Source organism: Cherax quadricarinatus, chromosome 2, assembly GCF_038502225.1.
Source record: "Cherax quadricarinatus isolate ZL_2023a chromosome 2, ASM3850222v1, whole genome shotgun sequence".
In the NCBI taxonomy this organism is placed as follows: Eukaryota; Metazoa; Arthropoda; class Malacostraca; order Decapoda; family Parastacidae; genus Cherax; species Cherax quadricarinatus.
In genome coordinates this window covers 44,906,962-44,933,678 of record NC_091293.1, presented here as the reverse complement: position 1 = coordinate 44,933,678, position 26,717 = coordinate 44,906,962, and the positions used below count along the sequence as shown (strand labels likewise).

Genomic DNA, 26,717 nt, shown 5'->3' with positions numbered 1-26,717 from the left:
GGAATAAACTGAATTTTCCACGTGTCAGATCAAGTAATACGAGTAAAGCTTGACAAGGTGATGAAGACTTATGATGAATGTGTCAGGAGGGAAAACTATGATGCCCTGAATGAACTTTTTGATATCACAAAAGTAAATGGCCAATGGCTATCCTCTGAAGACAAAAAAGCTGTGCCAGCTTCAAGTGGAAAGCAAAGGAGAAGTGGGGTACTCTACAAGTCAAGTTGCAAGTGAAAAAACTATTCATCCTTCAAAAAGACAGAAACTGCCTGCTGAATCAGCTTCAGCATCAACATCTTACGATTGTGCATCGAGTGACAGTGGTAATGAATCTGAAGAGAGCGAGTATGAAGATGAAGATGAAAGTACTACTCCGCCAACCAGAAAACACAACGAAAGTAAAGTTGCAACCAATTTGGTGACATCCACAAAAGTATTAACAAGTAAAGCCACCAAGATATGCAAACAGTTGTCATTTGATGGCACTGACATTCCTACACCAAGTCAAGAAGCAATTTACAAGTCAACATACAAAGAGGCTGCTAAATTGAAGGAGAAAATGATTGTTAAAATGGAAGAATGGTCTTTACATTTCAATGGAAAGCACATTGAGGAATATGAGTATCAGGTATTAGTACTTAAAAATGAAAGAACCAAAGTAAAACTGGATGCACTGCATTTGAAAAATGGCAAGGCTGAAACTATTGCTGAAAGAATAGCAAAAGTTACTGATGAATACAACTTATGGAATGCAATAAAGATGATCACTGCTGATACAACAATTGTTAACACAGGGAAAAAGAGTGGATCTGTTGTTCAGACGCAATGAATGTTCTCAGAGAAGGGGATTAGCAAACCACAATTTATCAGTTGTCAGCATCACACTCTGGAGAGGATTCTCCATTTGGTAATGGATGAAAATTTTGGTGCTAAAACCAGTTCTCCAAACATCAAGTATCCATTTGTATCCCAACTGGTGAAGAATTATGAGGTACTAAAGGCAAAGTTTGTTAATGGAACAGAAGAGATCCTCCATCAATCAGGATGGAGAGATGATATGAAGTTTTTGCACCATCTAACATGAGTGTTTAGATTCTTTGAAGAAAAAGGGCACTTTCCTTTGGTTAACTTTCAAAAAATTCCAAACATCAGCAATGCGAGGTGCGATTCAAGAGCCATTCTAGCTATTCTTGCATTCATTCTTATACCTACAAGATGGAAGACTTTGGAGAAGATATGCAAATTAATTTCATACACCTGGACAGATTATTGGTTTACTGATCAGATGTACAATGAAAATGACTTCAAGAATTTGTCAGAAATATTGAAACCTTACAAAACTGCACTGAACTAACTGAAAAAATTACTGGAAGCAAGAGCCATCCACACTCAATATATCAAGAAGTAATCAGTGTGCTTGTTATGGGGTGTTATGTATATACAGTAGAGAAGGGTACCATAATAGTATGAATGTTATAATTGTAAAGCATAATTTTATAATTCATAATGTGCATTTGGGGGTACTGTAAAGTGCTCTAATGTAAATTATAAAGAAATCCTGCCAGGGATTTATTTTCCAACTGTGTTTGGGGGTGAGCGGATAAGCGTGGGGGAGACACGCGGGGTCTGCATGGCATGGAGGCTGGCGTCGGAGATGCTGTGTATTTAAGCTAAATTTTGTTGTGGTGTACTCCTTTTGTTTAGCTAACTCAAGCCATAGGCTCTTCTATGGCTTACCGGTATGCTCACCTAGGCTCTGACATGGTCAGGGTGCTGTGGGATGAGTGAGGAAATAAGAAATGGGGTCAGTATTGGAGTAGTGAAGGCCTGGTGCTGACTAGGCCGAGTGTTTATGGCTGCTGGACCACCAGCCACCTGCTTCTTGTGCCCGCTATTTGGGCGTTTAGGATAGGAGATACATGAAGGTGTTTTCTAGAGTGTGTATATAGTGTTATGTTGAATAAATAGATATATTTTCCTACTTAGGATTTTTGCCTAACCCTCTGTTAACCAACCCATTGAAGTAAAAAATATTCGTTTAGTGCTTTCTGTTATGACTAGGATAGCCCTGGGTGGCCTGTTTATGCTTGAGATGTGTGTAACTTTTACCTTTGCCCTTAGGAAAGGCTCTAGTCCCCAGCTATCCCACATTTCTGCATAACAGTGCTAAACATGTAATCAAAGTTATGCAGGAACTGTATGCTGCCTGCAGAAACAAAAACAAACTTCAACTTCAGTTTATTCTAAGCAATAAGTAGTAATATACAAACAAACATGATAATAATGATGCTGTAAGATGTTAGATGCATTCAAGTTACTTGTTTTCATTACTCATTTTCTTTTCATGTAGGGGTGACATTTTCTAAAAAGATACTGAAATGAAAGGTCATTTCTTTGCTTTCAGGCAAAAGTTCATCTGATTAAGGTACAGGAATAATACGTTGTAAAAAAGTTATAACCCTAATGGTTGGCTACCCTAGTCTACAATACAATGTATGGCTACCCTGGTTTTAAATGCCTGGTATACAACTCACACTGATGTTGTGTGGAGGCTGTAAGGTTGCCAGCCATGATATGTGCACCCTCAGAAGCTATGCCAAGGAGTCATGTATAAAGCAAAGTAATGACATAGAATCATGCCTGCAGCAAATGAGCTAGGCCAAGAAGTACATTTTCATCATTCACTACCCTAAGCCAAACAGGGGTCCCAGTGGCTTGGAAGAAGCCACAAAATTCAATCTTCTAACAAGCACTTCATTATTCTGTGATGAGCCTATAATACACACAATAACAAGACTGAACTGTACTCCCATTTTTATTATCAATACAGCATTACATTAAAAAATGCTCAGCTCTACTAGGATGTCATCTAGGCAGATGAAATAAGACAAACCAACTCCACAAACCATTTACTCCGATCAAATTTGTTTACACATGCTTGTTGGAGGTCTAAGCCCCTCACACACAAAACCTCTTTTACTCCCTCCCTCCAACCCTTCCCAGGCTGACCCCTACCCTGCCTTCCCTCCACTCCAGATTTATACACTCTCAAAGTCATTCTGTTTTGTTCTATTCTCTCTACATGTCCAAACCACCTCAACAACCCCTCCTCAGCCCTCTGGATAATAGTTTTGGTAATCCCACACCTTCTCTTAATTTCCAACCTACGAATTCTCTGCATTATATTCACACCACACATTGCCCTCAGACATGACATCTCCGCTGCCTCCAGCCTCCTCCTCATTGCAACATTCATCACCCATGCTTCACACCCATACAAGAGTGTTGGTACAACTATACTCTCATACATTCCCCTCTTTGCTTCCATGGACAAAGTTCTTTGTCTCCACAGATTCCTAAGTGCACCACTCACCCTTTTCCCCTCATCAATTCTATGATTCACCTCATCCTTCAGAGACCCATCTGCTGACATGTCCACTTCTACATATCTGAATACATTCACCTCTTCCATACTCTCTCCCTCCAATTTGATATCCAATCTTACATCACCTAATCTTTTTATCCTCATCACCTTACTCTTTCCTATATTCACTTTTAATTTTCTTTTTTTACATACCCTACCAAATTCATCCACCAACCTTTGCAACTTCTCTTCAGAATCTCCCAAAAGCACAGTGTCATCAGCAAAGAGCAACTGTGACAACTTCCACTTTGTGGTTGATTCTTTATCTTTTAACTCCACACTTCTTGCCAAGACCCTCGCATTCACTTCTCTTACAACCCCATCTATAAATATATTGAACAACCACGGTGACATCACACATCCTTGTCTAAGGCCTACTTTTACTGGAAAATAATCTCCCTCTCTCCTACATACTTTAACCTGAGCTTCACTATCCTCATAAAAACTCTTCACTGCTTTCAGTAACCTACCTCCTATAGCATACACCTGCAACATCTGCCACATTGCCCCCAACTATCCACCCTGTCATATGCCTTTTCCAAATCCATAAATGCCACAAAAACCTCTTTACCCTTATCTAAATAATGTTCACCTATATGTTTCACTGTAAACACTTGGTTTACACACCCCCTACCTTTCCTAAAGCCTCCTTGTTCATCTGCTATCCTACTCTCAGTCTTACCCTTAATTCTTTCAATAACTCTAGCATACACTTTACCAGGTATAGAGGATCCCCGCTGCTCGGCGGTCACGACTTTCGTGAAATCCGACTTTTGGCAAGTTTTTCCAGCAAAATTTAGCTTCATGGTTCGTGATTGGACGCGTCTGCCCGTCAGCACACACACAAAGCCAGTCTCCCAAGCGAGTAAGCGATAGAAAAACAACATGAGAGTAACTCTCCAGTGTTGTTGGATGTGTATAGGACCATTGAACATACACCGCCCTGCTATCTTCCACCACCCTAAACCTCTGCCAGCATCTTTATCAAACTAACTAATTAAACTAACATCTCCTCCAAGGTAAGTGTAAATATAAATGTGTAAGTATAAAAGTAAATATAAGTGTAAATATAAAAGTACACCAATGGAAATACTATGTCACTCTTGATTTTTTTGGGTTATCCTGGGTACTTTACACATATGCTGCTAGGACACTTCCCTGTGGGACACCAACTGTAATTGTATGATAATCTATGTATTTAACTGTGTTTATGTATACCTGAATAAACTTATTTATAAATTAAAATGTAAATATTTCTTATTTATAAATTAAAATGTAAATATTTCTTATTTCTAAATTATATACATTGTTGAAGTGTGATGGTGGTGGTGGCCAAAGCCTCCACCTCCACCAACATGGCTTCTCTCAGTGGCAGCCCTTAAACCCAGCAACACTTACACCATTTACTCCTCTCATATATTATGATATATTTTATTCATTCTATAGTATATATCATGTTTCTATGTTATTAATATTGTTCATAATATCATATTAGATGAATTGTGATAAATAAATAAGCCGTAGAGATGATATTCGCGTCATATTGAAGCATAATAAACTCGCCTTCCTCTTGCCTCCTACCTACCTCCTTCATCAACAAGAATCAATAAAGGTTAAGTGTGATGTTAAATGTTCATTTATCCATTTTATAAGTGCTTTATATTTATTTGTCACTGTTTTCTGTATGTAAATCTATATTTAATCTTCAAAAAAATTATTTTTGGTTAATATTTTTGGCTGTGTGAAACAGATTAACTGGGTTTCCATTATTTCTTATGGGGAAAATAGATTCGCCAATCATGAATTTCGCCAGTCGGCAGACTCTCTGGAATGGATTAATCATGAAACTCGGGGGTCCACTATATACTCAACAGACTTATTCTTCTATAATTTTTGCACTCTCTTTTATCCCCTTTGCCTTTATACAAAGGAACTATGCATGCTCTCTGCCAATCCCACTTCCATACATTTATTAAATAATAGCACCAACCACTCCAAAACTATATCCCCACCTGCTTTTAACATTTCTATCTTTATCCCATCAATCCCAGCTGCCTTACCCCCTTTCATTCTACTCACTGCCTCACGAACTTCCCCCACACTCACAACTGGCTTTCCCTCCCTCCTACAAGATGTTATTCCTCCTTGCCCTATACACGAAATCACAGCTTCCCTATCTTCATCGACATTTAACAATTCCTCAAAATATTCCCTCCATCTTCCCAATACCTCTAACTATCCATTTAATAACTCTCCTCTCCTATTTTTAACTGTCAAATCCATTTGTTCCCTAGGCTTCCTCAACTTATTAATCTCACTCCAAAACTTTTTCTTATTTTCATCAAAATTTGTTGATAACATCTCACCCACTCTCTCATTTGCTCTCTTTTTACATTGCTTCACCACTCTCTTAACCTCTCTTTTTCTCTCCATATACTCTTCCCTCCTTGCATCACTTCTACTTTGTAAAAACCTTTCATATGCTAACTTTTTCTCCCTTACTACTCTCTTTACATCATCATTCCACCAATTGCTCTTCTTCCCTCCCTCACCCACTTTCCTGTAACCACAAACTTCTGCTGAACACTCTAACAATACATTCTTAAACCTACCCCATACATCTTTGATCCCATTGCCTATACTCTCATTAGCCCATCTATCCTCCAACAGTTGTTTATATCTTACCCTAACTGCCTCCTCTTTTAGTTTATACACCTTCACCTCCCTCTTACTTGCTGCTTCTATTTTTCCTTGTATCCCATCTACCTCTTACTCTCACGGTAGCTACAACTAGAAAGTGATCTGCTATATCTGTGGCCCCTCTATAAACATGAACATCCTGAAGTCTACTCAACAGTCTTTTATCTACCAATACATAGTCCAACAAACTACTGTCATTATGCCCTACATCATATCTTGTATACTTATTTATCCTCTTTTTTCTTGAAATACATATTACCTATAATTAAACCCCTTTTTATACAAAGTTCAATCAAAGGGCCCCCATTATCATTTACACCTGGCACCCTAAACTTACCTACTACACCCTCTCTAAATGTTTCTCCTACTTTAGCATTTAGGTCCCCCTACCACAATTACTCTCTCACTTGGTTCAAAGGTTCCTATACATTTGCTTAACATCTTCCAAAATCTCTCTCTCTCCTCTACACTTCTCTCTTCTCCAGGTGCATACAAGCTTATTATCACCCACTTTTCACATCCGACCCTTATTTTAATCCACATAATCCTTGAATTTACACATTTACGTTCTCTCTTCTCCTTCCATAACTGGTCCTTCAACATTAATGCTACCCCTTCTTAAGCTGTAACTCTCTCAGATACTCCTGACTTAATCCCATTTATTCCTTTCCACTGAAACTCGCCTACCCCCTTCAGCTTTGTTTCACTTAGGGCCAGGACATCCAACTTCTCTTCATTCATAACATCAGCAATCATCTCTTTCTTATCATCCACACTACATCCATGCACATTCAAGCATCTCAGTTTTACAAAGTTTTTCTTATTATTATTTTTAGTAAACGTGTATAGGAGAAGGGGTTACTAGCCCATTGCTCTCGGCATTTTAGTCGCCTCATACAACATGCATGGCTTACGGAGGAAAGATTCTTTTCCACTTCCCCATAGACAAAAAAACAAGAACAAGAGCTATTAAGAAAAAGAAGAAAAGCCCTAGATGTGTGTATGTACTCACCTATTTGTACTCACCTATTTGTGGTTGCAGGGGTCGAGTCCTAGCTCCTGGCCCCGCCTCTTCACCGGTTGCTACTAGACCCTCTCTCTCCCCGCTCCATGAGCTTTATCAAACCTCGTCTTAAAACTGTGTATGGTTCCTGCCTCCACTACGTCATTTTCTAGGCTATTCCACTGCCTTACAACTCTATGACTAAAGAAATACTTCCTACTATCTCTCTGACTCATTTGTGTCTTCAACTTCCAATTGTGGCCTCTTGTTTCTGTGTCCCCTCCCTGGAACATCCTGTCCTTGTCCACCTTGTCTATTCCACGCAGTATTTTATATGTCGTTATCATGTCTCCCCTGACCCTCCTGTCCTCCAGTGTCGTCAGGCCGATTTCCCTTAATCTTTCTTCATAGGACATTCCCCTTAGCTCTGGAACTAACCTTGTTGCAAACCTTTGTACTTTCTCTAGTTTCTTGACGTGCTTTATCAAGTGTGGGTTCCAAACAGGTGCTGCATACTCCAGTATGGGCCTGACATACACGGTGTACAGTGTCTTGAATGATTCCTTACTAAGGTGTCGGAATGCTGTTCTCAGGTTTGCCAGGCGCCCATATGCTGCAGCAGTTATCTGATTGATGTGTGCTTCCGGAGACATGCTTGGTGTTATACTCACCCCAAGATCTTTCTCCTTGAGTGAGGTTTGCAGTCTTTGGCCACCTAGCCTATACTCTGTCTGTGGTTTTCTGTGCCCTTCCCCTATCTTCATGACTTTGCATTTGGCAGGATTAAATTCGAGAAGCCATTTGCTGGACCAGGCATGCATGTGCATGCCTGTGTAGTGTGACCTAAGTGTAAGTAGAAGTAGCAAGATATACCTGTTATCCAGCATGTTTATGAGACAGAAAAAAGACACCAGCAATCCTACCATCATGTAAAACAGTTACAGGTTTCTGTTTCACAGTCACCTGGCAGGAAGGTAGTACCTCCCTGGGTGGTTGCTGTCTACCAACCCAAACTGCCTCCTCCTCTAGTTTATAAGCCTTCACTTCTCTCTATTACTTGCTGATTCCATTCTCCTTGTATCCCATCTACCTTTTACTCTCACCGTAGCTATGACTATAAATGATCTGATATATCTGTGGCCCCTCTATAAACATGCACATCCTGAAGTCTGCCCATCAGTCTTTTAACTACTAATATACAGTCTAACTAACTACTGTCATTATGCCCTATATCACATCTTGCAAACTTATTTATCCTTTTTATTTTCCTTAAAATATGTATTACAGAAGACTTGTGTAACACGGTAGTTACGTTCCTGAAAGCGCCACGTTAGTCAAACTGTAGAACTTAGGGAAAAAATAGGGTTACGTTCCTGGGAGCCCCCAAAAAGCCAAACAACTTTTTTTTAGACCTCCAGATCTTACAAAATAAAAGTGAATATGTAATTGTAGTGCATTTTTGTGATATATTACTGCTTACGACTACAACTGCAATAGAAATACTAATAGTATTTCTTACCTTAACTCTTTGACTGTTTCAGTCGTATATATACGTCTTACGCGCCACTGATTCAGACGTATTTATACGCGTAAATTCTAGCAGCTTCAAATCAAGCGGGAGAAAACTGGTAGGCCCACATGTGAGAGAATGGGTCTGTGTGGTCAGTGTGCACCACATAAAAAAAAATCCTGCAGCACGCAGTGCATAATGAGAAAAAAAAAAACTGACCGCTTTTTTGGATTAAAACGCAGACTTTGAGGTGTATTTTCGTAGAGTATTTATCGTTGTATTCTTGTTTTCATGGTCTCACGTGATAAAATGGAAAACATATTACAGAAATATATATGATTTTGATTAGTTTCGCGATGAAAACGACCTTGAAATTGAGCTCAAAGTAGTGGAAATGTTCAATTTTTACCAATGTTCAAGAGTAAGCAAATCACACCACACGTCCAATACACGTCAACTGGGGAGTCTAATATTCTTTCACTAGTGCACTGATATTATTTATACTATTTTTACAATAATGCAGTAGTCTGCATAACAGTAAATGTTTTATTTTTTGTATGAATAATAAAACAAAATAGAAAGCAATAGTAATATAAGAGGGGCCTAGAGACGTAACTAATGAACAGAGGATATGTTATTTTAGTGCCAAGAATGTCTACATTGTTTATTCTGGACCCTATTTTGAAATTGGCATCTTTTTTAGTTTGTGTGAAATTGGCCAAATTGCCAATTTCTGACCACTTTATTGGGTAGTTCAAGTCGGTAAATGGGCGGTTTCTTGTAAGCAATTGATAGAAAAAATGGAGTTCTAAAGAAATAGCTATGAGTTTGGTCAACTGGAAGAACGGAATTGGCCAAAAATAGGGCTCAAAGTCGGCAAAATTGCTAATGCTTATGTCGCCGAGACCGCTAACTTCGCAGGAGCGTAATTCCGTGAGTTTCGACCAAATTTCGTACTTTTGGTGTCATTACCATCAGGAAAAGATTCTCTATCATTTCATAAGAATTTTTTTTTTTTTTTCAAAAATTTATTGACATAGAATGACAGTTTCAGAAAGGGGCCTGCGACAGTCAAAGGGTTAAATTGTGGGTAATGGTGTTTGTGGATGATTGTAAAGAGTGGATATGGATGGCGTGGCCCTACTGGGCTGAGGTGGATGGTTGTTGGTTGTCGGCAGAAGTGGATGGTAGAGGTTCTGGCACTGAAGTCGATGGTTGTATTGGAATGTGCATAAATTCTGTAATGGACCTCTGGGCTCTCTGACCCTGCAGTACATTATACAGCTGATGACAAGGCATCATCAGCTGGTCTAGACCCCATTTCAAAGTACTGCTTCTAGATTTGTCAGGGTCCTCTCCAGTGAAAAAGTCTGTAATTTTACTAATAATATGGAACTGCTCACATAACTGCTGTAATGTTAACTGTTTTTCTTCAGATTCATCTTCTGTTATCTCCCTCCCTTGTATCTGTGCATCAAGCTCTGCCAACATTATCTCTGGACTCCTGTCTTCATCATCATCTCATTCACATCTTCTTCATTCATATCCTCAAAACCATCACCTGGTTATCTCCTTGCTGGTAGGGTGGTGTGGGTGGCTTAGGGAGGTGCGGGATGGCGATAGGTCTCCCCCGTTGACACAGTGGCATAACCCACAGACCATACCACCCGGCGGGCAACCAGGCGCTCAAAATTTTTTCCACTCACGCAACCGTGTTAAACTCATTTTACAAAGTGTTAAAAAAATATGAGGTAATTCTTCAATCGTGCTATAACAAAAACGTGCACAACACTTGGTACCCTAAACTTACCTACCACACCCTCTCTAACCATTTTAGCATTCATGTCCCCCACCATGTGTACTCTCTCACTTGGTTCAAAATTTCCCAAGCACTTACTGAATTTGCTTAACATTTTCCAAAATCAATCTCAATCTATCTCTCTATCTTTCTATATATCTCTCTCTCTCTCTCTCTCTCTCCTCTACACTCCTCTCTTCTCCAGGTGCAGAAAAGCTTATTATAACCCACTTTTTGCATCCAATCTTAATTTTAATCTACATAATCCTTGAATTTATGCATTTATATTCCTCTCTTTTTCTATAACTGATCCTTCAGCATTACTGCTACCCCTTAGCTCTAACTCTATCATATACTCCAGACCTAATCTCATTTATTTCTTCCCACTGAAACTCCCTACCCCCTTCAGCTTTGTTTTTCTTAGAGCAAGAACATCTAACTTCTTTTCATTCATAACATGAAGGGGAAAATAAATAATTTTATTCTTGTTTTTCTATGAAATACATGTATGTACAGTATGCTAATTTGTGAGCATTTATTATTATCAACATCACAAGATCCCAAACCTTCAACATCACGTCACCAACCCCAACAACATCAACACCATCAGGCACTCTCTCCACTCACCTCAGGATGTTTATTATGACCAATCTAACTTGAGAGTAAGTAACAAATACTGTGCAGTATTAATGTAATTTTTTTTTTTAGCCACATGTACTCCTTTTATCTAAACCCCATAGAGCTCAGGCATTTCACAGAGCATCCTCATCGACAAAATATGGTAGAAACAAGTATCACTTTTTGAAGAATTATGATACAGGAGACAATCACCTATAATAACTCATGAAGACCACATCTGTGTAAGGCAAACAGTTTTACCAAAAATTATAGATTACCTGAGCCATGGGTGGAGTTGCGAGTATCAGTGAGGCCGTACATCCCCCTGATAGTATCCGGCGCCTCATACTTGGTCTTGTAGACTTTAGTAGGCCCCATCACCGACCTCCACCGATTGATAGCATCTTCATGGGCTAATATGAGAGCACTGATGGGACCACTGTAGAGAAAATAACTCAAGTATGAAGTAAAACATAAAAGCATTAAAGCTACCCACAAAATCAATAGCAAGTTTTCATTCTACAACTAATGAAATTTAGGGTCAAGAATCTACCACCACTCACAATCATTAATATATGTAATGGTATTTCTGATGTTTTAGAAAGAACTTCTATTTCCACATACAGTGAAACCTCAAATATCGAACTTTCTTCGGTCCAGAAGGCTGTTCGAGTGCCTTTACCGAATGAATTTATTCCCATCAGGAATAATGTAAATTAGATTAGTCCATTTCAGACCCTCAAAAATACACTTATAAAAGCACTTACAAAAATACACTTACATAATTGGTTGTGTTGGGAGCAGTTCGATTTTTGAGGTTCCACTGTATACCTGTTTCTAACATATCCCTGTCTCTATTTGAAGAAGTTGTTAGTTACTTACCACATTCTTAGTAATGCAGTAAAGCATATACAGGCATACCTCGTTAATACAGTGCTTCACTTGAAAGCACTTTGTTAATATTCAGGTTTATTATTATTGGAACTTGCCTTGCTCTTAAGATGGTTTTCAGAATTATTTAACTTATTGTTTTCATTTTTGCATTTTTTTACTCCTAGAACTATTTCACACTTAAAAAATGATAGCATAAATATGTTTTAAGGCATTTATATGCACTGGCAAGTGAAAAAAAAAAAAGGCTGTGATTCGCTTTAAGGCGATATTCGCTTTACAGCAGTGGTCTGGAGCCTGACCCACCCTATTAGCATGGTATCTCTACACAATTTTCTCAGATCATAAGCATGACAAAATAACTTCCACATTGTTGGATAAAATATTTTCCACTGGGTATCCTTAAAGGGGAAGAACTTTAAAAGGTTGGCTGATTTTTCTTTTGTTTTCGTCATTCCTCCAACTTTTTAATTTTATTTTGCTCATAACTTGAGAACCCCTCATCCAAATGGCTTCAAATTTGAAATGATTGTGCACAGTAACTAGGGCCAGATTGTGGAAAACAATTGGAATATGCATCAAAGTTGTTGAACCCATTCACAGTATCCTGATAAGGCTCCAATAACTTCCAAAACCCTCAGCAGTGTAGCTTCAAATGTTAAAAAAAAAAAAAAGAAAAAAAAAGTGCCTCCTAATTCAGGAATGGCAGAGTAAAATTCAAGTGGATAGGTGCACATCTGTCCACTGTATGAGTAAAACTGTGAGAAATTTTGAATCCCATTTAATCATCACATTCATAATCTGAGTCTCCCTCTCCTAAATGGTTTTAATAATTAATAGCCGATGCCTCTTACAGCCAGGATAGTACACATTCAGTTTAGTTTGTGTGTTGGCAATTTTAATAATGCAATTAATTTTCTTAAAACTTGGAATCTTTGGAAATTTTATCAAACCAGACAATCTTTCAAAACTTAAAATCAATCATTTTTTCTTAGAGGACTGTAGAGAATTTTAAATCTAATACAACTGCAAAAAAGAAAAGAAAAAAATACAGTAGGGCCCTGCTTTACAGCATATCGCTTATACGGATGTTTCAAATTATGACCGAAATTCTTCATACGGCTCCCCCCACCTGACTCGCTAATACAGGCACTGCACACCACTCTATCTGTTTACATCCTCCACGAACTCCACAACTCTCCATTATGTTTGGAAACTTTCCAAAATTTCAAGTGTTTTAACCCTTTCACGGTCGGTGTCATATAAATACGGCTTACAATTGTAGCCAGTGTTGGTACCGTATTAATATGCCAAAATTCTAGTGACTTCAAATCTAGCAGGAGAAAGCTAGTAGACCTACATGTGAGAATGGGTCTGCATGGTCAGTGTGTGCAGTATAAAAAAAATCCTGCAGCACGCAGTGCATAATGAGAAAAAAAAAAACTCCGATCGTGTTTTTGGTTTAAAACGCCAACTTGAGGTGTATTTTCATAGGGCATTTATGGTTGAATTTTCGTTTTCTTGGTCTCATTTGATAGAATGGAAGATACATTACAGAAATAGAGATTATTTTGATTCGTTTCATGATGAAAAGTACCTTGAAATTGAGCTCAAAGTAGTGGCAATCTTCGATTTTTGCTGATGCTCAAGAGTAAACAAGTGACATCACTGTCCAATACGTGTCCAACTGGCCAGCCTAATAAGCAGTCATGAATGCATTGACATTATTTATACATTACAGTAATGCAGTAGTCCGCATAACAGTAAATGTTCTATTTTTTGTGTGAATAAAAATTCAAATTGGAAAGCAAGAGTAATATAAGAGGGGCCTGGCGACGTGACTAATGAACAAAGAAAATGTTATTTTAGTGCCAGGAATGTCTGCAATGTTTATTCTAAACCCTATTTTGAAATTGGCATCTTTTGAAATTTGTGTGAAATTGGCCAAATTGCCAATTTTTGACCACTTTACTGGGTAGTTGAAATTGGTAAATGGACAGTTTCTTGTGCTCATTCAATAGAGCAAATGGAGTTTTAGCAAAATACCTTTGAGTTTGGTCACCTGGAACAATGGAATTGGCTGAAAATAGGGCTCAAAAAGGGTGAAACCGCTGATATGTATATATCGCCGAGACCACTAACTTCGTGAGAGCATGCTTCTGCAAGTTTTCCATCAAATTTCTTACTTTTGGTGTCATTACCTTCAGAAAAAATATGATCATTTCATTAGAATTTTTTTTTTTTTTTTTAAATTCTTCAACACTGAGAGTAAGTTTGTGATCAGGGGTCTCGACAGTAAAAGGGTAAAAGTTACTGCGTATTTTATTTCTTCTTTCTTTCAACACACTGGCCGTGTCCCACCAAGGTAGGGTGGCCCAAAAGGAAAAACAAAAGTTTCTCCTTTTACATTTAGTAATATATACAGGAGAAGGGGTTACTAGCCCGTTGCTCCTGGCATTTCCTGTTCCATTTCCCCATGGAGGTAAGAGGAAATAAATAAGAACAAGAACTACACAGAAAACAGAAGAAAACCCAGAGGGGTGTGTGTGTATATATGTATATGCTTGTACATGTATGTGTAGTGTGACCTAAGTGTAAGTAGAAGTAGCAAGATGTACCTGTAATCTTACATGTGTATGAGACAGAAAAAAAAAAGACACCAGCAATCCTACCATCGTGTAAAACAACTACAGGCTTCCGTTTTACACTCACTTGGCAGGACGGTAGTACCTCCCTGGGCGGTTGCTGTCTACCAACCTACTACACCTAGGTATTTTATATATACATACTCTGATAATTATACTTATGTGTAAATGTACTTAAATAAACTTTTACACTGTGCTGGCATGCAGGTACACATTAAAATCACTAAGAGTGTCTCACTAGTCTTGATATAATAATAATGATAATAATAATACTAATACATACAGGTCAGCCATCACTAATCCGGCAATCAGTAATCTGGTTCCATCAGTAATCCAGCACTAATTTTGGTTAGATCCTTTTATCCCGTAAACGGTTCAAACGTATACAGTGGACCCCCGACTTACGATATTAATCCGTTCTTGAGAGCACATCATGAGACAAAATCATCGTAAGTCAAATTAATTTTTCCCATGAGAAATAATGGAAATCAAATTAATCCATTCCAGACACCCCAAAGTATGAAAAAAAAAAAAATTTACCACATGAAATATACATTTTCCTGAACATTAAAATGGTATAAAATACCGACAGGTTGTTAGGTACATTTATACATACATTTTCCTACACACAAACAGAAGGATACATGCACAATATATTGTGTAATGAAGAATAAATGACACTTACCTTTATTGCAGATGTGGTGATGAGTGATGGGATGAGTGGAGGGGAGATGATGGAGGTGTACATATTATTTTTTGGAAGGGAAATTCCCTTCCATAAGGACTTTAGGTAGCAAGTCCTTTTCCAGGGTTACTTCCCTTCTTCTTTTAATGCCACTGGGAACAACTTGAGAGTCACTGGACCTTTATCATACCAAAAATCTGTCCATAGAGCTCTGTACCTCGCATTCCTTTAAAATTTTCCTAAAGTGGCTCGCAACATTGTCATTGTAAAAGTCACCAGCATGGCTTGCAATAGGTGTGTCAGGGTGATTTTCTTCCATAAAGGTTTGCAGTTCAACCCACTTTGCACACATTTCCTTCCAATTCCTTTCAATTACTCCGATATGGTAAACATGAGGAAATTAAAACTTCATCAGAGTATAAAACAAATTCCAGCCACAAAATAGAGCGAAAAACTAATGTCAAAAACCTGGGAGTGATCATGTCGGAGGATCTCACCTTCAAGGATCATAACATTGTATCAATCGCATCTGCTAGAAAAATGACAGGATGGATAATAAGAACCTTCAAAACTAGGGATGCCAAGCCCATGATGACACTTCAGATCGCTTGTTCTATTTAGGCTGAAATATTGCTGCACACTAACGGCACCTTTCAAGGCAGGTGAAACTGCTGACCTAGAAAATGTACAGAGAACCTTCACGGCACGCATAACAGAGAAAAAACACCTCAATTACTGGGAGTGTTTGAAGTTCCTGAGCCTGTACTTCCTGGAATGTAGGCAGGAGAGATACATGATTATATACACCTGGAAAACCCTAGAGGGACTAGTACCAAACTTGCACAAGAAAATCACTCACTACAAAAACAAAAGACTCGGCAGACGATGCAACATCCCCCCAATGAAAAGCAGGAGTGTCACTAGCACGTTAAGAGACAACACAATAAGTGTCAGGGGCCCAAGACTCTTCAACTGCCTCCCAGCATACATCATGGGGATTACTAATAGACCCCTGGCTGTCTTCAAGCAGGCACTGGACAAGCACCTTAAGTCGGTACCTGACCAGCTGGGCTGTGGCTTGTACGTTGGATTGCATGCAGCCAACAGTTTTTTTGAAATTTGAAATGATCTGCTGGTCCATGGACTGGAGGAGAGTGGTATTAGGAGGCAAGAATTTCACTTTAATGAAGTTCAACTCAATTGTACCATATGGTACCATTGTACCATATGGTACAATGGTACCATACAGTTCAAAACGATAGAATTCCTCTTCAGATCCACTTCCATCAGTCTTAGAACTGTAAGTTGTGAAGAAGAGAGTCAGAATTCGCCCAGAGAGCGAGTGGGGAGTGAGAGCTTCCTTGCCGCCAGGCATGATGAACAAAGTTACTTTGGCTGCATTCCCACAATGCCATGCAGGCATCCAGATTTTTTCTAGTGAGCACACTGACCACCCAGACCCATTCTCTCAGATGTAGGCCTACCAGCCTTCTTGTGCTAAATTTGAAGCCGCTAAAATTTTGGCGTAGATCTACAGTTTGGACCCTCAACATAAAGCAGTAGATCTATGGCACGGACCCTGAAAGGGTTAAGCCACCCCGTAATGCTCTGCATACAAGGGGCTTTCGACATGTACACCCAACTATAATACTTTGTACAACTATGTATCATGTCCTAATAAAATATTATTATTATTATTATTATTATTATTATTAGAAGAGAAGAGAAGAAGGAGAAGAGAAGAAAAGAAGGAGAAGAGAAGAAAAGAAGAAGAGAAGAGAAAAGAGAAGGAGGAGAAGAAGAAAGAGAAGAGAAGAAGTAATAATAAGTTCCCTTGAAGCTTGAAAAACAAGTCCACCCCTGACAGTGACGTGATAAGATGATTATTATTATAATCAAAAAGAAGCGCTAAGCCACAAGGACTATACAGCGCTGCAGGGCAGGAAGGAAGCGAGGGCATCAGGTGGCAAAAGGGAGATGGATGAGTAATAGGTTACGGATGACAGCGGGGTAGTGGATGGTGAAAGGGTAAAGGGCAGCAAGAGACTGAACTAGAAAGAGTTGAGGGGAGTGCGAAAAGTATCATCAGAGTTTGTGGAGTAAATCAGTCGTTGTCAAGAAGTCAATGAGAGAGTCAGAATTAAAGGAGGGTCCATCAGCAAGAAGGGAAGGTAAAGAGAGAGTAGTAGAACGAAGACGACGTTGGAGGTAAATTCTGCGTGCTCGTTGATAGAGAGGGCAGTCTAACAGAATGTGGCTAATCGATACTGGAACTTGACACTGCTCACAGAGAGGAACAGGGTGCCTCTCCATGAGATACCCATGAGTAAGACGAGTGTGGCCAATGCGAAGGCGGGAGAGAGTGGTCTCCCAACCTCGGCACTGATGACAAGAAGACGGCCAGTAACCTATGCTCGGTTTAATAGAATGAAGTTTGTTACCGAGCAGAGTTGACCAACATTGCTGCCAACGGGTGCGAAGGTGGGTAGCTATTCCAGCAAAATAGTCCAGAAATGGAACAGCTCGATAGGAAATTGGTAGGTCATGTACTGCTGACCGCGCAGCAGTGCGTGATAAGATGAGATAACATTTGATAAGACCTGACGTTTGATGAGCATCTGCGAGGGTGCAGTGATAAGCCCTAATAAGAAAAGATTAGAGGTGACATTTGATGAGCATCGCCCTTGCTTTGTTTTCGCTGGTACACAAACATGTGTGTCTGTCAAGCTCCCTGTCTATCTGTCTAGCTCTCTGTCTCAGAGAGAGCCACAAGACTGTGTCATCACATTTACTCATATCTTCAAGCAGAGTATAGCACTTCGTCTGGATTTTTTGGGTTATCCTAGATAATTTACATTATGTATTTATTTATTTATTTATTTAGAAATTTAGCATACATACAGAGGTACAAAAAAATACAGGTAAGAGCAGCATGCCAAAGCCACTTATATGCATAGCATTACGGGCTGGCTTACAATTAACTTAAGATTAACTAAGCAATGATGAAATCAGTGATAAGACATTATTGTAAACAGATAACTATAAAATACAAATGAGTATTACAAAGACAGGTCATATGGTTGCATGCATTGCTGTTCATTCAGTAGAATGGAGTATTTTGTTAGGTAGTGTATTTAAAAAAAAATAACAAAGTTAGGTTTAACATTTGTGTGATATAATTGTGAGTAACATTTAGGATATACAATTTATATGGTTCAGTTATTCAGTATTTATTTGGTTTTGAGTGAGTAAGTGATCTTTGAGAAGAGACTTGAATTTATAAACAGGTAGTGTTTCTTTTATATTTACAGGTAATGAATTCCAGATTTTAGGGCCTTTTATGTGCATTGAGTTTTTGCATAGCGTGAGATGGACACGAGGAACATCAAAGAGTGATCTGTGCCTTGTATTATGGTCATGTGTTCTGTTGAGGTTGGCAAGGAGATGTTTGAGGGGAGGGTTAATATCAGAGTTAAGTGTTCTATGTATGTAATAAGTGCAATAATAAGTATGGATGTTTTGTATGGTGAGTAGGTTGAGTGTTTTGAATATTGGTGGAGTGTGCTGCCTGTATTGAGAATTTGTTATCATTCTAACTGCAGCCTTTTGTTGGGTAATTAGTGGTCTGAGATGGTTAGTTGTTGTTGAGCCCCATGCACAAATTCCATAGGTAAGATAGGGGTAAATAAGAGAGTGATAGAGGGCCAGGAGGGCTGACTGTGGAACATAGTACCGTATCTTCGATAGTATGCCTACAGTCTTGGAAATTTTCTTAGAAATTTGTTGTATATGTGTATGAAATTTGAGTCTATTATCGAGGTGGATTCCTAAGAATTTTCCCTCTGTTAGCTTTGTGATAGGTGATCCGTTTATCGTTATGTTAAGAGGTATACTTGTATTTGTGTGTACCTGTGAGACAGAGATAGATAGGGACAGATAGACAGAGACAGACAGACAGAGACAGAGATAGACAGACACAGACAAACAAACATAGCCAGGCTGCCAGCAGCTGGCCAGCCAGGTGGCCAGCCAGCCAGTCAGCCAATCAGCCAGTCAGCCAATCAGCCAGCCTGCTGAACAAGTACAGTGGACCCCCGCTTAACGATCACCTCCAAATGCGACCAATTATGTAAGTGTATTTATGTAAGTGCGTTTGTACGTGTATGTTTGGGGGTCTGAAATGGACTAATCTACTTCACAATATTCCTTATGGGAAAAAATTCGGTCAGTACTGGCACCTGAACATACTACTGGAATGAAAAAAGTTCGTTAACCGGGGGTCCACTGTATTATGTTCCAGAATTGTTTCTCTTTACTTAGGGCATAGGTTATAAGACATTTGTTGCACAAATGTTGTACAAGGGCTATTATCAAGGTTTTTTGATATTTCCTCGACAACTTATGGCCACATCCATGTCAAAGCCACTAAACTCAGGGTCAACATCACTTTCCTCTTAAAATGGGAGAGTTAATACTACATGAAATCAGTGAATCCCAGGTGTTTGCCAATCATGCCATATTTGAAGGAAGGAAAAATAAAACATTTATAAACATTTGGGGCACTAGTGGTAAGAACGTATATATATGTTTGGACCGTTTACGGGTTAAATTTCTGGGGTCTCCACACCAACCTGCCATTACTGTTTGATGGTGCTACTTGCTGCATAAGTCATTCCAATTTCTTTTTCTCCATTTAGTTATAACATGCTCACTTTTAGCCCTAGCCATGGTTCCAACGAATAAAAGAAATGCTTCCCGTTGTGTAAAGCACATACACCATACATTGTCTATAAAAGATATGGTGGTTTTGAAGCCACTGTCAGCTACCATGAATTCAGCTCACTCAGATAAGCTGTGACCAGTAAATTTGGGCCTAAATATGAGAGAATAGATCTGTGTGCTAAGTGTGTACTATGTTGTTAGGTAAGACACATATGCAACGGTTAGGTATCTTTATTTTGAAACGTTTCGCCTACACAGTAGGCTTCTTCAGTCGAGTACAGAAAAGTTGATAGAAGCAGAAGAGACTTGAAGACGATGTAATCAGTCCATCACCCTTAAAGTTTTGAGGTGGTCAGTCCCTCAGTCTGGAGAAGAGCATTGTTCCGAAGTCTGAAACAATATGAAGTTGAATGGACAGGATGGAGCCTTACGTCTCACCTCCTGGCGCTATATAAGGCTCCATCCTGTCCATTCAACTTCATATTGTTTCAGACTTCGGAACAATGCTCTTCTCCAGACTGAGGGACTGACCACCTCAAAACTTTAAGGGTGATGGACTGATTACATCGTCTTCAAGTCTCTTCTGCTTCTATCAACTTTTCTGTACTTGACTGAAGAAGCCTACTGTGTAGGCGAAACGTTTCAAAATAAAGATACCTAACCGTTGCATATGTGTCTTACCTAACAACCTGTCGGTATTTTATACCATTTTAATGTTCAAGTGTGTACTATATAAAAAAAATCCTGCTGCCCACAGTGCATGAGAAAAAAACTGTGAATGTGCTTTTGGTGTAAAACAGCGACTTTCCTGTGTATTTTTGTATGGTTTTTATGGTTGTATTCTTGTTTATTGGTCTCGTTTGATAGAATGGAAGATGTAATACAGAAATAGATATGATTTTCATTGGTTTCACGATGGAAAGTACCTTGAAATTGAGCTCAAAGTAGCAAAAATGTTCAACTTTTGCCAATGTTCAAGAGCAAACAGCTTATGTCACCATCCAATATGTGTCCAACTGGCTAGTCTAATATGCAGTCACAAATGGGTTGACATTATTTATACAGTTATTACAATAATGCAGTAGTCTGCATAACAGTAAATTTTCTATTTTTTGTGTCAATAAAAAGATGGGGTTGTAAGAGAAGTAAATGCGAGGGTCTTGGCAAGAGGCGTGGAGTTAAAAGATAAAGAATCACACATAAAGTGGGAGCTGTCACAGTTGCTCTTTGCTGATGACACTGTGCTCTTGGGAGATTCTGAAGAGAAGTTGCAGAGATTGGTGGATGAATTTAGTAGGGTGTGCAAAAGAAGAAAATTAAAAGTGAATACAGGAAAGAGTAAGGTTATGAGGATAACAAAAAGATTAGGTAATGAAAGATTGGATATCAGACTGGAAGGAGAGAGTATGGAGGAGGTGAATGTATTCAGATATTTGGGAGTGGACGTGTCAGCGGATGGGTCTATGAAAGATGAGGTGAATCATAGAATTGACGAGGGGAAAAGGGTGAGTCGTGCACTTAGGAGTCTGGAGACAGAACTTTGTCCTTGGAGGCAAAGAGGGGAATGTATGAGAGTATAGTTTTACCAATGCTCTTATATGGGTGTGAAGCATGGGTGATGAATGTTGCAGTGAGGAGAAGGCTGGAGGCAGTGGAGATGTCATGTCTGAGGGCAATGTGTGGTGTGAATATAATGCAGAGAATTCGTAGTTTGGAAGTTAGGAGGAGGTGCGGGATTACCAAAACTGTTGTCCAGAGGGCTGAGGAAGGGTTGTTGAGGTGGTTCGGACATGTAGAGAGAATGGAGCGAAACAGAATGACTTCAAGAGTGTATCAGTCTGTAGTGGAAGGAAGGCGGGGTAGAGGTCGCCTAGGAAAGGTTGGAGGGAGGGGGTAAAGGAGGTTTTGTGTGCGAGGGGCTTGGACTTCCAGCAGGCATGCGTGAGCGTGTTTGATAGGAGTGAATGGAAACAAATGGTTTTTAATACTTGACGTGCTGTTGGAGTGTGAGCAAAGTAACATTTATGAAGGGGTTCAGGGAAACTGGCAGGCCAGACTTGAGTCCTGGAGATGGGAAGTACAGTGCCTGCACTCTGAAGGAGGGGTGTTAATGTTGCAGTTTAAAAACTGTAGTGTAAAGCACCCTTCTGGCAAGACAGTGATGGAGTGAATGATGGTGAAAGTTTTTCTTTTTCGGGCCACCCTGCCTTGGTGGGAATCGGCCAGTGTGATGATAAAAAAAAAAAAATTCAAAACGGAAAGCAAGCATAATATAAGAAGGGCCTGGAGACGTAACTAATGAACAGAGAAAATGTTATTTCAGTGCCAGGAATGTCTGCATTGTCTATTCTGGACCCTGTTTTTAAATTGGTATCTCTTGAAATCTGTATGAAACTGCCAAATTGCCAATTTCTGACCAGTTTATTACGGGGTTTACATATCATAGGATATTATGTGGTTTACATAATATAAAATAATTAGAGAGGGGGCCACTATCACACCTAGCATGACTAGGCATTTCGGGCAGACTAAGATTAATTCAAAACTCTATATTGGTACAGATTATGGAGCATATTGGTATTAGAGCTAACTGCATTACAGTTCGTAAATTTAGCAATGTGAATGGTTTTGTTTTGATACAATACACAGTTTCTATTGAAGCTCCTATACTGGAGTATCACAGGCAAACTTATGACTAGTTAAGATTTATTAGGTAATAGTTGTATTACATATTTCTATGTTTATAGTCAATTGGGTGAGTGTAGGTGTGAATTGTGGGGAATAACATATATCGAGGCGAGGTCTAGGTTGTTTTCTATGTGTGTATATGATATGAGAGAATAGGCGGTTTTCATGTAGTTAGCTGACGGTGCGGTGTGTCAGGGAGATGTTTTCTAATGGTAGTTTTGAAAGTGATGTGTCTGCAGTTCTAAAGTTTTCAAGTAGGATGTTCCAGATTTTAGGCCCTTTTATATACAATGAATTTTTGTATAGGTTTAGCCAAACATGATGAATGTCATAGAGATGTTTGTGTCTGGTGTTATGCCTGTGGGTCCTGCCACAACTATTAAGAAAGTGTTTTAGGTCAGGGTTAATATTGGAATTTAAGGTTTTGTCAATGTAGGTTGCACAGTAGTAAGTGTGGATGTTCTGAACAGTGAGTAAGTTTAGATCTATGAAGAGTGGGGGGAAGGGTGTTGCCTGGGATTGGACTGCATGATTATTCTCACTGCGGCTTTTTGTTAGGTTATTACTGGCTTCAGGTGTGTTGCTGCAGTTGATCCTCAAGCACAAATAGCATAGGTGAGGTAGGGATGAGTGAATGGTATAGTGTGAGAAGGGCAGATTGTGGCACATAGTAACATATCTTGGAGAGGATCCCAACTGTTTTGGATACTTTTTTGTTATGTGTTGGATATGGGTGCTGAAATTCAGGTTGCTGTTGAGGTGCAGGCCTAGGAATTTGCCCTCATTATGTCTGGCAATAAGAGTGTTGTCGATCTTAATGTTAAGTTGTGCAACACCTGCTCTGTTACCAAACATAATATAGAAGGTTTTGTCAGTGTTAAATGTAAGTTTATTGGCTGTTACCCAAGTAGATATTTTGAGTAGCTCCTCGTTAACAATGGTGTTGAGGGTGGCAAGATTTGGGGGGGGGGGAGATGACATAAGTCATGTAATCAGCAAAGAGAATGGGTTTCAGGTGTTAATACGTTGGGAAGATCACTGATGTATAAGAGGAAGAGCAGGGGACCAAGGACACTTCCCTGTGGTACTCCAGTATCAAGTGGCCATGTTGATAAAGTTGTGTCTTTAATGGTGACATACTGATACCTATTAGTAAGGTAGGATTTGAAATATGCAAGTGCATGGCCTCTTATACCATAATGGTCAAGTTTGTGGAGTAGGATGCCATGATCTACTGTGCCAAAAGCTTTTCTTAGGTCAATAAAAAGTCCTAATGGATATTCCTTATTTTCCAATGCTGTGTAAAGCAGACCTAGTATTTTTACAATTGCATCATTAGTGCTTTTATTTTTTCTGAAGCCAAATTGGCAGGGGTCAAGTATGTTTTGTGCTGTTATAAATGAATATAATCTCTTGTGCACAAGTTTCTCAAAGATTTTGGATAGCAATGGTAAGTATGATATTGGCCTATAGCTGCTTACATCTGTGGAGTCACCACCTTTATGTATTGTGTAACCTTTGCTGTCTTGAGTAGTGTCGGGAAAGTGCTAGTTTCTAGAGACTTTTTAAAAAGAAACGAAATAGCATGCGAAAGGACATGGGCAGTTCGCTTGTACAATAATGGAGGGACGTGAGACAAATTCCTTGAATTATTTTTAAGTGACTTAATAATTGTGGTGACTTCAGTGGGCTCAGTAGGCACAAGATAGAAGGAGTTTGGGAAATTCCCATCTAAGTAATTATTTGCACAAGCATTGGTACCTGGGATTTTACTGGCAAGATTAGATCCTATAAGAAGAACATAAGAACGAAGGAACACTGCAGCATGGTTATTGTCCTGTCCAACATTTAGAACTTTGCATTTGTCTATATTAAACTGCATCTGCCACTTCTCCGACCACTGCATCAGTCTACTCAAATCTTCCTGGAGTGCTCTAATGTCCTCGTCAGAATGAATTCGACGGCCTATTTTGGTGTCATCGGCAAACTTGCTGATGTCGCTCTTTATGCCCTCATCTATGTCGTTTATGTAGATTGTGAACAGCAGGGGGCCCAACACTGACCCCTGTGGAACACCGCTCGTGACGCTTCCCCACTCTGATTTCTCCCCATTTATGCAAACTCTCTGCTGCCTATTTGTCAACCATGCCTCTATCCAGGAAAAAATTTCTCCTCCTATTCCATGTGCCTTAATTTTCCTCAATAGTCTCTGATGTGGGACCCTGTCAAAAGCCTTACTGAAGTCCATGTACACAATATCATATTCATTACCATGATCTACCTCCTCAAATACCTTAGTGAAAAAAGTTAACAAATTCGTAAGGCAGGAATGCCCCTTTGTAAAACCATGCTGAGATTCGTTGATTAATTTATGCTTTTCAAGGTGGCTACGAACTGCCTCGGTAATTATTGATTCCATAAATTTTCCCACTATGGAGGGTAGGCTTATTGGTCTATAGTTTGAAGCTAAGGACCTGTCACCTGCTTTGAAAATAGGTATCACATTTGCCATTTTCCACTTATCTGGCACCATGCCAGTTTGTAGTGATATGTTGAAAAGATTAGCCAAAGGTTTGCTAAGCTCCTCTTTACATTCCTTTAGAACCCTTGCATACAGTTCATCAGGGCCTGGGGATTTGTTAGGTTTTAATTTATCTATTTGCCTAAGGACCATGTCACTTGTGACCCTAATCGTGCACAGTTTATTATTGTCCTGTTCCACATAATTTATCATTTCTGGAATATCGCTGGTATCCTCCTGTGTAAAAACTGAGAGGAAGTATGTGTTAAAACTTCTACACATTTCCTTATCACTGTCAGTGAGCTGACCCGAGGAACTTTTGAGTGGGCCTATCTTGTCCCTGATCTTACTTCTGTATACCTGAAAGAATCCTTTTGGGTTAGTCTTCAAATCTCTTGCAACTTTAACCTCATAATCTCTTTTTGCTTTTCTAATTCCTTTTTTTATTTATCTCTTTAACTGAATATATCGATTTCTTAATTGCCCCTCTCCTCTTTTGATTTGCCTATATATGCCTCTCTTTTGACCAATTAGATATTTTAATCTATTGTTCATCCATTTAGGATCATTTTTGTTTGATCTGATTTCCCTATTTGGAACATAATTTGACTGAGCAGCTAGAACTATGTCCTGGAAAGCGTCATATCGGCATCCATCACCACCTACCTGGCCCTTAGTCAGGTCATCCCAGTTCAGCCCACCTAAGTAATTTTTCAGTCCTATGAAATCAGCCAAGCGGAAGTCAGGGACAGACTTGATTGCCATTATTAGGGGAATTCCATGATATATTAAAACTGAGTGATTTGTGATCACTTGCCCCAAGCTCATCATTAACCTCAAGATTATTAATTAGTGTTTCCCTACTGGCAAGAACCAAGTCAAGGAGGTCGCTCTTTCTTAAATTCCATCATGTTTCTCACTTTCTTTACCAAAGGAACTTTACTGGGAACTTTCTTTGAGGCCATGGTTACTTATTTCCCAGTTGCACTTAATCAATAACCACAAAAATCAATGAATTATAGCGAAACGTTTGGATGAATAAGCAGAAGCTTCCTCACTCGCCCAGAGATAAAGCCACACTGACGAGCGAGCGGCTGGTGGCGGGGGTGGGTTGACACATACCATACAGCCGATAAATGGGAGCCGAAAATCTGGCCGATAAGCAAGTTGGCCGATAAGAGAAACGGCCGATAACCAAGGGTCCACTGTACAATGCTTAGTTTATATTTTTGGTGAATTACAAATTTAAAGGAAAAGTTGCCAATTTTCTCGTAAATTGTTCACTCCTCCCACTGCACTTTGCCAGTTACCTCCATTTTTCTTGAACATAACCCTCGCAAAAGATGGGAGCTTACTGTATTATTATATTCCTAAGGTTTGATCTGGAAGAAGAGGTTAGTTCCAATTCTTCAGATAGTAGTCCTAACTATCATCAAGGTATCCCAGCTTGAAGGATTAAGATTCTGAAGATAGTACGTGTTGGCTACGATTTAAAAATGCTAGACATCTTCA

The 26,717-nt window shown here is 39.3% G+C and overlaps 1 protein-coding gene across 4 annotated transcripts in view; it reads right to left on the bottom strand.

The window, feature by feature from the left end:
- LOC128690786 (nucleoside diphosphate kinase 6) overlaps positions 1 to 26,717 on the bottom strand; it is a 95,707-nt gene that overhangs the window by 48,481 nt on the left and 20,509 nt on the right. For all 4 annotated transcript variants that reach the window (XM_070088116.1, XM_070088110.1, XM_070088122.1 and 1 more), the window contains exon 3: positions 11,332 to 11,492. In XM_070088116.1, coding sequence (XP_069944217.1) covers positions 11,332 to 11,492 — 161 coding nt within the window. The remainder of the gene's footprint in view (positions 1 to 11,331; positions 11,493 to 26,717) is intronic.